The sequence below is a fragment of the Anabrus simplex genome, chromosome 1, assembly GCF_040414725.1.
Source record: "Anabrus simplex isolate iqAnaSimp1 chromosome 1, ASM4041472v1, whole genome shotgun sequence".
NCBI lineage: Eukaryota > Metazoa > Arthropoda > Insecta > Orthoptera > Tettigoniidae > Anabrus > Anabrus simplex.
In genome coordinates, this window is record NC_090265.1 from 829,875,275 (window position 1) to 829,890,426 (window position 15,152).

Here is a 15,152-nt window from a genome sequence, read left to right on the forward strand (position 1 = left end):
ACACACACACACTTCTTTCAGTAGATAGGTCACTTTGGAATATGAAACATGGTACTACCATCCTTATGCCACAACAAAACATCTCTTTTGAAAGTTAAGGGTGCAAATACCACACGGTTCTCTTTAGCACAAGAAGGTGCAATTTTTTTTTTTTTTTTTTTTTGCTAGTGGCTTTACGTAGAACCGACACAGATAGGTCTTATGGTGACGATAGGATAGGAAAGGCCTAAGAGTTGGAAGGATGTGGCCATGGCCTTAATTAAGGTACAACCCCAGCATTTGCCTGGTGTGAAAATGGGAAACCACGGAAAATCATCTTCAGGGCTGCCGACAGTGGGATTCGAACCCACTATCTCCCGGATGCAAGCTCACAGTCGCGCGCCCCTAACCGCATGGCCAACTCGCCCGGTGGAACATGTTTTAAGCTTTTGTCTGGTGTCATTAACTCCATTGGTTTTAAATGTTGCTTGGTTCAGCTCAGCATACGACCATCCAATATAGGCTAATTTATATCTTAGAGTAAAAATGATACTTGCTAATAATTGCCTTTCTTATAAAACCAAACCAAACGACACTACAGCTCTTGAAGGGCCTTGGCCTACCAAGCGACCGCTGCTCAGCCCGAAGGCCTGCAGATTACGAGATGTCGTGTGGTCAGCACGACAAATCCTTTCAGCCGTTATTCTTGGCTTTCTAGACTGGTAAGCAAAGTCACCTCCTTACAGGCCATGAAGGGCCTTGGAGGAGTGGAAGGTGAAGGTTTCCACCATTGTTAACCTCGGCACGTGATAGGGTAGAGTGGTTAGCTCTACGCCTGGCCGCCTTTTCCCCCAGGAATTAACCTGGTAGTCATTTTTGGTGTAGGCTGAGTGAACCTCAGGGCCATATGCACCTCCAAAAGTGGAAATCTCGTTTCTTAAATTCTACAACTTCCTGGCGGGGATACGAACCCACGTCCTTCCAGCCGAACTGAGCACACCTTTACTGCCTCGGCCAGGCAGCTCCTACTTTTCTTATACCACTACAAAAAATATAAAGGTCAAATCTCCCCTATTCTATGTGATAATATCCTCTTATATCTCTCACGCCGATAATTAAGTTCAGGGATGCAGAATTGTGGGGGGGTAAACAAAAATTACTTACCTTTGAACGCTGTGGATCATACAGTTCAACACAGGGAACAGGGCTGCCTTCGCGCTTCCCATGATTTCGTTCCCGTTCTTTATACGAATCAATTCGAGCCATAACTACAACCCATTGAGCACAGTGAGTCAACTGTTCGAATAAATCTATAGCTTCATCACTCCATTTGCCACCTCTGGAAAAGAAATACTACGCATTAACAAAGGAAATAGTCACTTAATATTTCAAGAAATCAATACCTGTAATGCAAAGTGGATTTTGTAATATACAGTACATCCCTGTTCAGGAGTATCACAAATTTATGGAGTAAAAATATTTTTTAACAATGAAAAGACACAAACAAGTAAATGAAAATGTTTATTTTTTTATCATCCAAATATTTGCTCTTTTCTATAGAACTTTCACTTATCACATGTATCAACTACCAAGGGATTGGTTGTTGGATGCTACTGTTTTATTAACATTACATAACTTTTAACAATGTGTTTAAAATTGTTACTAATATTACTATTTTATTCTAACAGACAATTGTTATTGATCCTAACAATGTTTAAAACACGCAAATAGCTACACCAAACTGTAATACAGTCAAACCTGCCCTAATGGACACAGTTATTCAGTGTAGACACCTCCCTATACGGATATTTTTCCACGGAACCAATTTTATTTTACATAAGACTAGTGGGAAATAAGCCTCATTTAAGCGGACATCTCAAATTCCGGCCAACAGACATCGCCATTAGTCTCATCCACTTGTCTTAAGCATACACTTTACTAGTTCCAGGACACTTTCTTTACATAAGGCTATGCCATTCTTTCTCTTAATATCATTCTGCAGACATACAGAAATTCCTTTTGAATATTTGCACTATTTTGAGTCCAAGGAAAAGAGGGATGAAACATACATAGGAATGCTGAAGAAGCGGTGAAGTTAATTCTTCTGTACAGAGCTCTTTTCAAATCTTTAGTTATGATTGCCTTGTGTTCTAATTAGTGTACATTCTGAGAATTCTAGTTGCCCTGGAATGCTACCAGTGACTGCTTACTCACAAATTACCAAGGGATTTTCCAGCATATCTTGCATCATTCTATTCATAACTCAGATTGTCACTGATAAGGTCAAGGTCAGGTAGTTCAGTTAAACTTGACAAGGAAGAGGCTTTCATGGGCTGATTGTTGAGGCTGTTTCCATAACATGTCAATCACCCAGTAAACATGATGTAAGAGTTTCACAAGTTAAGGACGAGCGTGTTTAGATCTCAAGACAAGAACAAATGTAGTGTGAGACTTTCAGTGAGAAAAGCTCCCTGAAAAATTAAATTGTTGGACAACACAACTGTGAAGAATAAGAATGACATTTTAAGTGAGTGGGAAGAAAATAGGAATCGAGGAATGAAAAGAAAATAGGAGTAAGTTTTTGCAGAAGTGAACATTGCAGTTCAAATTTGTTTGAGCAAAGAAACTGTGAATGAGTGGGTCAATGTTACAAGAAAAAGCATAAGAACTCGCAAATAACCTGAATACTGAAGTTAATTGAAGTAAGAATTTGTGTCACGCTGGGTCGTTAACCTCTTTTTCAAAATATTACAGTAAAGAAAACTGTGCTAAATTTGTACACCGAAGCTGTAATGATTGTAAAGGCTGTAAAATCACTTCTAAAAACTTTCATGCAAATATTTAGTTAGAAACTATTTAGAATAATCAAGATAAAGATGTATGCATATATTTAAGGTGAATGTTCTTTTTGTTTAATTTTTACAGCCTTGTTTTAGCGCTCACCACTCGTAATGGACATTTGTCCATGGAACCAGCAGTGTCCGCAGAAGAGAGGTTCGACTGCATGAAAATAGGCTCATTGTCCACATTCTGTATACTTGACAATGGTTTATGGTAACTATGATCACAGCATCAGCATTTTCCTGCTATTCCTAGTACAGAAAGGAGTGGATTTCTACAACTCTTATGCGAGTATGAGTAAGAAAATACTCACAGTTGTCTCTTGCATGCTAGAAGGGGCTTAATAATTGTTATTCACAACAGAACTAAGATGATCATGGCTATTAGTTCTGTGTACTTAAGTGAATTAAGCCTGTGTAATATTATAGTATATTGTTGTGTAGGTTGCAGTGTGTGAAATATCTGTTAAACAATTGTAATATACGACATAAAACTTGAAGTAGATTACCATCCTATTATTTATTTAGCATATAGTTCACACATCACATTACATATAAATACAGTAGTAATACATAATATTTACAGTTTGAAGTATTTACAGGTTCAAATTATTTACATAGTCAACACACAAGGGTGAGAGGAGAAAAAAGTCTCTAGGGTTACCCTGGTAGGCAGTGAGAGGACACTGCTCCACAATGTGCCAAACTGTTTGCTTCACAGCACCACAACTGCACGCCGCCGAATTAAGTATTCCCCATTTATGGAGGGAGTCGGCACATCTGCCATGGCCAGTGCTAATCCTGTTGATGGTTGTCCAGGTCTTTCATGGAAGATCAAAACCCTCTGGTTTGTTTTTCGGCCATGGTAGATTGTGATATTCTGATGGAGCACTGGATATCCATACTTGCTTCCAGGCCCGAAGCAGATTAAAGTTAGCATCTGCTAGGTTTCTGGCTGTTCTAACAGCTGTGTGTCCAGATTTTAGCCTGTTAATAAGAGCATCATTCATGTCACCATGGACTGGCAACTGACTGTTGTTAGTTATTTTCTTATAATCTCATAGGAGAGCATTTTCCCGACGGAGGTGAGGTGGTGGAATATGGGACAGAACAGGTAGCCAGAAAGTGGGAGTAGATCTAATTGTCCCTGATATATTATGCATAGTGTGATTCAGCTGAGTGTCAATTAATTTGGTGTGACTGCTGTTCAGCCATATCGATGAGCAGTATTCTGCACCAGAGTACACAAGACCAAGAGCTGAAGACTGTAGGGTAGATGCTAATGATCCCCAGGTGGTTCCACACAGCTTCTGTAAGATGTTGTTCCTTGATCGTAACTTAGCAGCCGTATTCTGAAGATGTTTCTTGAAGGACAGAGTTCTGTCAAGAGTAATCCCTAGATATTGTGGATATCTGTTGTGGGCAAGACAAGTGTTCTCAAACTGAACCTTCAGTTCATGATTGGCCATTTTGTTGCTAAGGAGAAAAATGTTTCACTTTTATTTGCATTCGGTTGTAATCTCCATTTGTGAAAGTACTGTCCCAAGGTGGTAAGATCAGCTGTCAGTGTTTCTTCAGTATTTTTCATGAATTAATCTTGTACTGCCAGAGCCCAATCATCAGCATATCTGAATTTCCTAGAGCTAGTTTCAGGTATATCAGCTATGTACAAGTTGAAAATCAGAGGAACTAATACAGAACCTTGGGGAAGACTCTTGTTTAAAGTTTTCTCACTGCTAGTGCCATTTCCCAGTATTACATGGAACACTGGTGAGCATACTATCAATAAGTCGTGCAATCTTCTTACATGGTAAAACGCGTAATTGTTTGCTGATAAGTCCTTGTTTCCACACAGTATCATAAGCTGCAGTCAAATTAATAAACGCCACAGAGGTTTTCAGTTGTTTTTGAAAGCCAGCCTCAATAAATGTTGTTAGTGACAAAACCTGATCTGTACAGCTACGGTTTGGTTGGAACCCTGCTTGTTCAACACGCAAATTCTGAAAAATGATGGAACTAATTCTGTTATAGATTAGCCTTTCCAGAAGTTTGTACACTATGCTCAGAAGAGCAATTGGACGGTAATTTTTGGGTTGATCGCTAGATTTTCCTGGTTTTAGGATAGCAATGATCTTTGTCCATATCATAAGCCGAGGGATAGACCCTCTCTGCAGGATGTCAGAGCAGAATTTAGCAAGCCATATTCCAGCATATTTTCCACAGTGTATCAAAAATTTAGGGTGAATGCCATCAAACCCAGGGGCTTTGCCTGACTTTATACCTTGTAAAGCATTTGATATATCTTGTGGAGTGAATGGCTTGGAATAAGTACTCTCTTCTGGACTGGCTGTCCTCAATGTTTTCAGTTCACATTTTATCCATGTAGTATGATCCCGGTCTTCTGGAGCTTGTGAACTGTTAACAATCTATGCTGCAACCATATCAGGAGTTATTGGAGAACTAATTCGATCTATCCGACAGCCCCCTCCTAGCTTTCTTAGAATGGACCATGCTTTTCGGCTTGAGCGTTTGAAGTCAAGGCTTTCAACTGTTTCCGTCCATTTCTGCCTGCAGGCAGCATCCAGACTGTGGAGTTATTCATCTGCTATGCATGGGTCACCAGTTGTAAGGAACTCTTGGTAGAGAACATCACTGTTTTCATTCCAACCCGGGATATATTCCTTCCAGTAGCCTCTAGGTATAAACTTCTTTACTGTGCTTCTTATAGCACCAATAAATCTCTCGTAGTTGTCTTTTACAGGTGGAATCCATCCTAGGCACTTATCAAGGTGTTCAGCATAGCCAATCCAATTTGCTCTCTGAAAGTTCCAGCATGGATGAGGAATTGAGGATACTATTGGAACTTTAATTCCAATTTCCACTACAAATGGTCAATGTTGGCTATGGAGAAAAACAGGGAGAACTCTTCGCATAGTTGGTAGAGGTATAGTGTTGTAGTCGGTAGACACATAGCATAAATCAGGATTATATTCTCTCCTCCAAGCAGCTGATCTGAAAGTACGCCGATCTTTAGAGTTATAAATAAGATGGAAATTGTGCTCTTCAGCCCACAAAGTCAAAGCATCCCCGTTGGAATCAGTCACAGAATATCCCCATTGCTCATGGTGACTTAAAATCACCTAGACAGACAGCTGGGTGAGGGTATGTTTGAATGACATGTGCTGGCAATGTAGAAGCAGGAGGTTTATAGATATTGATGACTATAACATCTCCTATCTTGTTTACAATGGAATGGACATCATCTCTTGTGCTTGTGAGATCAGGGAAGCATTCTCTACTGTATTTCGTACATACGTTGCACTTCCATATGTATGATGGAATGTTGCACCTAGAAGTTCATAACCTGGTATTTTACCTCTGGTACGCAATTGGCTTTCATTTGCTACGTGAGTTTCCTGTAAAGCAATTACATCAATATTGTTTTCCAGAGATAGTCTTGGTAACAACTGACATTTTGATCTGCTTAGTCCTTCTATGTTGATCTGCATTATTTGAATACTTCGACCTAGGTTCCTATATTGTTTGTCCTTATAAGGGACCGTTTCTTTGAAGTCTTGTCATTGTGATATGTTTTAAGCCAGGAGATTGGAAGGATTGTCTGGCTGCCAATGTTGTTGCTTTTTTAGCACCACCCAGGGTCACATGTAAGGCACTTTGAGGTTAAACCTACAGACATGAAGCAACAGCGTACCCCTGCCATCCTATTATTTTTGGAATAGGAATGCAGGACAAAAATCTACCCTGACAATTTCATGTATACGGCTGGGATTTAATTGTGCAACAGTTTTGAGATAATTTTTGTTATTATGATTAAATCTGAGGTCATCAACTCATAAGTAAGAATACTGATTCCTTGAAGAATTATGGTGCCAGATTAAAAAAGAGAAACGAGAATTTTTGAAGCAGGTTTCTTTCAGAGGACCTACTATTCAAGAGCGACACACGACCAGCATTATCAACAGCATTTTAAAAATGAATTAATTTAAGTTTTATTGTATTATGCATTATTTATGAAAGATCCTGATAAAGAAATTGTTAATATATAGTTTTTGTCAAAAATCCACAGTAATATGTGATGTTAAACCACAATCATAAAGAAATCTACCGCTGAACTTCTAACATTTGTTTCATATGTTTTTAAACGATTTGTTTTGGTCATTTCTAGTAATGGCAAGTATATATTTTTCAACCTTTTCTCCATCTTTTGAACACATCCAGCCTGAGCAGGAATACAAGAACTCGAACAATATCTAGGCACTTACAACTGAGAATTTATTAAAATAACACTTGCTTTCTCTGCAATAGAAATCTGAACTTTGTACCAAATGTGCCATTTTCTGATGAAGCTTCATTTTATTTCAACAAAGAAGTGAAGAGAGAAAATTGCTGATATTCATCATATAAGAAGCCACACTAGATGGCGCGCACGCAGAGACACACACAGTGCGCGCACGCGCGCGCAAGCGATCGCTGTAAGATGTCCAAGAGAATTGTGATGATTTGATGTGGACTGGTTAGAATTCCTAGAGAAGCGAAGTGCACAGCAAGTCAAGAATTTTTTGATATCATTAAGAGAAAATAAACGTAAAATTAGCAGAACACATCCATCTTAGATGAGGCACTTGCAGGTGACCGCTATTTGGAATTCTTGCGTCAAGTTCTAATATCATCAGTTGCTGTCTTGCATTCATATTTTGAAGATGCAGACATTCCACATGACTCAATCTGGTATCAACAAGATGGTGCTCTTCCTCTTTATGCTGTCCGTGTTCGAGAATATCTGGAAGATGTTTTTCCAAACAGTTGGATCACAAGAAGAGGATATGTAGAGTGACCTGCAAGATCATCAGATTTCCCTAACGTTTTATGGGGATATTTAAAATGTAGTGTGTTAAGCGGCCTGCCATTATGGAAGAGTTGAAAATGAGGATCAGGAAAGTATGCAGAGATATACCACAACTGAAAATGTATGAAAGGAATTTACACAATGAGTGAGTCATTGCCAGGCTGCAAATGGGGAGCAATTTGAGCACCTTATTAAATAAAGTACTTGAAATTTTGTTGTAATAGTGGAGAAAGCTCATAAAGCATTTTGAACATCTTATTAAATAATCTGAAATTTATTTGTTGCAGCAGTTGTGTAAATTGTGGAGAAAGCTAATAAGTCAAGAATTAAACTGTTCCCATAGCAGCCAAACCTTCTGTATGAAACGAAAGTTTGCATGCAACCACAGAAAATAAGCACCTTTCAGAAAAAAATAAAAAAAGGAATAAGTTACCATTTCAATTTTTTGTTTTCTGTAAAATATTCCTCTCAAAATATTCAATTTGATGTGTCAAAGCATTTTAAAATCAATTAATTGTAGTTTTATTGTTATTATGTGTTACTTATGAAATATCCTGATAAAGGAACTGTCAGTATGTAGTTTTCGTAAAGTAATCCCCCTATCTCACAAAACGGAAGTGTACAACATTCGTCAAGAAGACGATTCCCACTGTTTACTGCGGTTTAGATCGATAATTGCGGCGAGGAGAGCTTGTAACTACTACAGCAGGCAAGTTAAGAACTTCAGCCAAAATAGAATGGCATTGAACCAAAGCGAGTGGAAATTTTCCCCAGGGTCTGAACTGCGCCAGACCCGGACATGTTTTCCCCCGACATTGGTCTTTCAATGTTGATCAACGTTTGTCCTACGAGTACGGATTCCCGACAATAACAGTTAGGTTACTGAAATATGAGATATCACCGTATTCTGTGTTAATGACAATAAGGGGAGATCTGAACAGTCTATAATTTAACCCTTGGCTCCTAAACATCCAGTGGGTGAGGGAGGTAGAATAACGCCCACGGTATCCCTTGCCTGTCGAAAGAGACGACTGATAAAAGGATCCCCAGTGGCTCTTAACTTGGGACTGTGGTTTGGCGACCACGCGGCTCTTAGCTGAGTCCTGGCAATGCTTCCACTTGCTTGTGCCAGACTCCTCATTTCATGCTATTCGACTTCCCTGTGTCAACTTTTATTTTTTTCCGACCCCGACGATATTAGATTTGCGAGGCCCCTTCGTGGCCCTTGTCTTTCGTTTGCCGATACCTTCATTCTTCGAAGTGTTAGACTTCTTCCATATTCTCTCCGATTAGTGTTAATAGAGGATGATTGCGTAGCTGTACTTCCTCTTAAAACAATGATCAGCATCACCTAATAAAATGAAGGGCCTAGATTTTTACCATATTAGTGTAATTGTGCCTTTTATAACAACATTCTCTGTACAAATATTTTCCTGGTGTACGAGGTAGTGGCTAAAGGTCACAATGCGAATGCGATCCCCGCCCTCCCAAGTTAGTTCGAAGAAAAAAGAAGAGGAAGTAGCGATGCTTTTTTGAAACTTCGATGGACGTGTAGACTATTCTTGAATGTACAGATAGCGATCGCTGTAAGATGACCAAGAGAGTTGTGATGATTTGATGTGGACTGGTTAGAATTCTTACAGCAGCGAAGTGCACAGCAAGTCAAGAATGAATATCATTAAGAGAAAGTAAACGTAAAATTATCAGAACGCACCCATCGGCAATAATAATAATAATAATAATAATAATAATAATAATAATAATAATAATAATAATAATAATAATAATAATGATAATAATAATAATAGTAAATACTGGCGTGTGGCCTCCGAAGAGGCCGTACAGGCGACCTGCGCGTCTGTGATGACGAAGACGGCACATATACCCAGCTCCCGAACCATCGGAATTAACCAATGAAGGTTATAATCCCAGACCCGACTGGGAATTGAACCCGGGACTCCCCGGACCAAAGGCCAGCATGCTAACAATTTAGCCATGGAGCCGGACAAAGTAAATTCGTGTCCTCTGAGGTGGTGCAGCTTTTCTTAGGTACCTGAACTATATGTACCATTTTAACCACATACCAGCGCTTCTGCCATTCTTAAATATCTGGCATCGTCGCCATAAGACCTATCTGTGTCGGTGCGACGTAAAACCCCTAACAAAAAAAAAAAAAAAAAAAAAAAAAAAAAATCTGGCAGTACCGGGAATCGAATACAGGCCTCCGTGGACAGCAGCTAATTGTGCTAACCGTTACGCTAAGGAGGCGGAAATAATAATAATAATAATAATAATAATAATAATAATAATAATAATAATAATAATAATGTGTTTATTGTTTTAAGGGGAATATAACCAGTCGCTAGGAGCACCATACGCATCTGCGCGAACGCTCACCTCTACAGAGGAATGGTAAAACCTCCGCACGGTGACTTCGGACCCGGGAGTTTTTGATTTTAAATAAATACAGTCTTCAAGATTCCACTATGAGAATTGTATAAATACATTGAAAGAATCGAAATAATTATAATAGATCTCTTGAACATAGAGGTGAGTATGTGATGGGTACTGGTATTACCAAATACAGTAGAGACAATACGCGACACTTCCGGATTTAGCCTTGTTAAAATGGGAGACAAATCGCAAGTGGCGCTCCTAGTGGCGTGACTTGAAAATTTGCGCTAAATTAAAATAGCAAAGGAAATGTACACTGACTGACAGAGCAAATGCAACACCAAGAAGGAGTGGTTCCAAAGGGATGAAAGTTGCGGAAAAGACAGAGACGGCACGGACGAATAATTGATGTTTATTTCAAACCGATATGCAGGTTACACAATGCGCACGGCATCGACTCAGTAGGATGTAGGACCACCGCGAGCGGCGATGCACGCAGAAACACGTCGAGGTACAGAGTCAATAAGAGTGCGGATGGTGTCCTGAGGGATGGTTCTCCATTCTCTGTCAACCATTTGCCACAGTTGGTCGTCCGTACGAGGCTGGGGCAGAGTTTGCAAACGGCGTCCAATGAGATCCCACACGTGTTCGATTGGTGAGAGATCCGGAGAGTACGCTGGCCACGGAAGCATCTGTACACCTCGTAGAGCCTGTTGGGAGATGCGAGCAGTGTGTGGGCGGGCATTATCCTGCTGAAACAGAGCATTGGGCAGCCCCTGAAGGTACGGGAGTGCCACCGGCCGCAGCACATGCTGCACGTAGCGGTGGGCATTTAACGTGCCTTGAATACGCACTAGACGTGACGTGGAATCATACGCAATAGCGCCCCAAACCATGATGCCGCGTTGTCTAGCGGTAGGGCGCTCCACAGTTACTGCCGGATTTGACCTTTCTCCACGCCGACGCCACACTCGTCTGCGGTGACTATCACTGACAGAACAGAAGCGTGACTAGTCGGAGAACACGACGTTCCGCCATTCCCTCATCCAAGTCGCTCTAGCCCGGCACCATGCCAGGCGTGCACGTCTATGCTGTGGAGTCAATGGTAGTCTTCTGAGCGGACGCAGGGAGTGCAGGCCTCCTTCAACCAATCGACGGGAAATTGTTCCGGTCGATATTGGAACAGCCAGGGTGTCTTGCACATGCTGAAGAATGGCGGTTGACGTGGCGTGCGGGGCTGCCACCGCTTGGCGGCGGATGCGCCGATCCTCGCGTGCTGACGTCACTCGGGCTGCGCCTGGACCCCTCGCACGTGCCACATGTCCCTGCGCCAACCATCTTCGCCACAGGCGCTGCACCGTGGACACATCCCTATGGGTATCGGCTGCGATTTGACGAAGCGACCAACCTGCCCTTCTCAGCCCGATCACCATACCCGTCGTAAAGTCGTCTGTCTGCTGGAAATGCCTCCGTTGACGGCGGCCTGGCATTCTTAGCTATACACGTGTCCTGTGGCACACGACAACACGTTCTACAATGACTGTCGGCTGAGAAATCACGGTACGAAGTGGGCCATTCGCCAACTCCGTGTCCCATTTATCGTTCGCTACGTGCGCAGCACAGCGGCGCATTTCACATCATGAGCATACCTCAGTGACGTCAGTCTACCCTGCAATTGGCATAAAGTTCTGACCACTCCTTCTTGGTGTTGCATTTGCTCTGTCAGTCAGTGTATATACGGAAATGGATAAGTCTAGAAAGAAAGTGTTGCTAAAATATTAACTTCAAAGTTGCTAAAGCAATTATTACTCCTGCCATTACTCCTTACTCCTGCAAAAGCAATTCTGGATACATGAATGAAGACTTATTTAATAGGTCATAATTAAAGATTGAAATTAGACATATAGTCAAGATGTGAAATGGACTGCTGTGAAACTGCTTGATCTTTCATTTATGCATTGCTTTTTTAGCTTTAGCACACCTGCCTGAACTTTCACGGTTAGATTGGTCTTTTTTTTCTCATTTAAAAGCATTGTACATCACATTAGCACACTTGTCAATAAAAATATTAGCACATTCCTTACACACATAATTCAATGAATTTACATTTAAGAGCTGGACAATTTTCCTTTTAACTAGAAGCTTACTAACAGAAAGAAAATCTATAAATTTAGCCGGAAAAACATCCAAATTTCCCTATAAGCAATACTTGCCATTACATTAGGGTAAAGCAAATTTGCATCATCATCACATTTTTTAAATCACCCATATTTTCTTCAGTGCTTGACAACGCATTACAACTTTCCAAATGTGGTAACTCGGAACACAACCAGCCACACACATATGCATTTTCCTAAATTAAATCAAAACCCACAGACCACACGTACAGTACAACAACACATTGGTATTGAAGGTTAACTGCTGCAATAATACAATAAAATAAGCTTATTATATTTTAAGCCAGTTAAAATATGGGTCGCGCAGGTCAGAAGTTTAGGAAGGAGGCCTTCTATAAAAATATCTTTGTAACTGGAAGAATATAATGCAAACACAGTATTTACATTTTCTTGTCACGAGGGAAACTGAAAAAAGACCGCGAATCCTTCTGCACTTCATAGTTATTGCAGCCAAACGCAGCACATGTTTTTCCACTCATATTGACAGGAGATATAAAGGAATCACACACACTACTATTTACTTATGTCAACTTAAAGCAAACGCATAAATAATCCCCAAAACTTCATAAACAAATACACGTGCTCTTATGAGAGAATCAGTAACTCTCAGGTCACTCCGCTAGACAGAGCTCTAATCGCCGTCCCTCGATATCTCTCAGAGTGTCGCGTATTGTCTCTACTGTATTTGGTATTACTCCTGCTCACGTCAGTAGTATAATTGGATGGTTCGGCCGCCTCCACCTCCGCCGGGCTCCCAGGGGCCTCCTCCTCCTCCTCCCGGGGGGCCTTCCCAGGGGCCTCCTCCTCTTCCAGTGCTGCCAACTTAACCTTACTAGCGCGAAATTTGAATTGGTAAACAAAGCCACGTGCTCTTTTTGACAGACAACAACGCATCGCTAACCTCAGTACTGCCATCTTGACGGGCCTAAACCTTAGTGCTACCAACTTAACCTAACTAGCGCGAGATTTGAATCGGTAAACAAATCCACGTGCTTTTTTGACAGCTGCCATCCGCCATCTTCAATCAAGAGAGCACCGTACTGCCCTCTTGCAGGTAATTTCGTCAGCTGTCATCCATCATCTTTAATCAATAGAGCACAGTGCTGCAATCTTTAGCTGAAATGTGGTGGCGGTAAATTCTACATGCTCTTGTTTTGGAAACAAAGCCACGTGCTTTTTGGACAGCTGTCATCCGCTATCTTTAATCAACAGAGCATCGTGCTGCTATCATGCGGGCAATTTCGTCAGCTGTCATCCGCCATCTTTAAACCACAGAACACCGTGCTGCCCTCTTTATGGCATGTAGTAGCGGGCAATTTCGTTAGCTGTCATCCGCCATCTTTAATCTACAGGGCACCGTGCTGCCCTCTTGCGGGTAATTTCGTTAGCTGTCATCCGCCATCTTTAATCCACAGAGCACCGTGCTGCCCTCTTTATGGCTACTACCTTAAGCACGTAGTAGCGGGCAATTTGAAAAGTTCCGTTAGTTATCATCAACCATATTTAATCAAGAGAGCACAGTGCAGCACTCTTTAGTTACTTACCTTTGAAATGTGGTGATCGCAAATTCCACATGCTCTTGTTTGGAAACAAACCGACATGCTTTTTTTTACAGCTGTCATCCGTCATCTTTAATCAAGAGAGCACCGTGCTGTACTGTTCAGCTACTTACCTTTGAAATGTGGTGGTGGAAAAATTCCACGTTCTCTTGTTTGGAAACAAACCCACATGCTTTTTTGACAGCTGTCATACGCCATCTTTAATCAACAGAGTACCGTGACGCACTCTTTAGCTTGATACCTTTTAGCGAGCAATTTCGTCAGCTGTCATCCGCCATCTTTAATCTACAGAGCACCGTGCCGCACCCTTTGTGGTGGCGGACAATTTAAAAGAACATGTCAAGGAATACTTTGTTCTAAGAGAAAAAAGAAAAAATAATAAGACTACAGTTCTGAACGGCTTGCGTAAGATAGCGATTGTTATACCTTCCTTTTCTCTGCTCTGTCAAGGCATAGCTTTATCGAATACTTGAAGATTATATTACAAAAGAAGTGATTAGGAATATAATCGAACACTGTACTCGATACAACATATGATCAGAACATTGATGTATGTGTTTGGGGAGCAGCTTCGTTCTAAGAGAAAACAAGACTACAGTTCAGAACAGCTTGCATAAGATAGCGATTGTTCGCTTAGCATAACTTACACCTAACATGCTTTTGTAAAAAAAAAAAAATAGATTCTAGTCTTGTTACATCAGGAAGAGTAACTGGCTAAATCCTGGTCTTTCAGCGTCAGGAAGGGCATCTAGCCGTAAAACAGATTCTTGCGATTTAAAATCTTGCGTAAGGAGGGGGCACTCGGCTGTAAAACAGATTTTTAACCCCGGCCCTGTTACGTTAGGAACCGCATTTAGCTGTAAAACAGGAGCTCCTAACATTTACAGTGTTAAGCTTTAGGAGCAGGCTATGCGCTCACACCGGGTTACATCATTTGTTGTTCGATTTTTGTTCCGCTGCTTAGAACACTGTCTTTGAAGTTGTATCAGTGTAGTCAGTCAGAGTGACGTTAGGAGTGCATGCGTTGACTGAAATTGTACGCTAGTCTTCCGGCTGTAGTAACCTTCAGCTAGGAGACTGCGTGCATGATAAGCTACTTGTAACTCAAAGAGCATTTTCTTAGTCGTGTTTGTAATTCCTCCTAGTGTAAGTTCCTAAGATAAAATATTATGATTGTACGGAGAGGGTAAAACCCAGTGCCAGCACATAGCCTACTCCTACCGATGAAGTCTGCACATAGCTTATCGCCTCCATCCGACAGATGAATCACCATCAACATCTTGTACTCACAATCATTTTCGAAGGAGCCTGCACAAGGTTTAACGCCCCCATCAAC

General features: G+C 41.1%; 1 protein-coding gene across 2 annotated transcripts in view; it reads right to left on the reverse strand.

Annotated features, from left to right (window-relative positions):
* LOC136857596 (tudor and KH domain-containing protein homolog) overlaps positions 1–15,152 on the reverse strand; it is a 224,287-nt gene that overhangs the window by 6,345 nt on the left and 202,790 nt on the right. For both annotated transcript variants that reach the window (XM_068225246.1, XM_068225247.1), the window contains one exon: positions 1,144–1,318. In XM_068225246.1, coding sequence (XP_068081347.1) covers positions 1,144–1,318 — 175 coding nt within the window. The remainder of the gene's footprint in view (positions 1–1,143; positions 1,319–15,152) is intronic.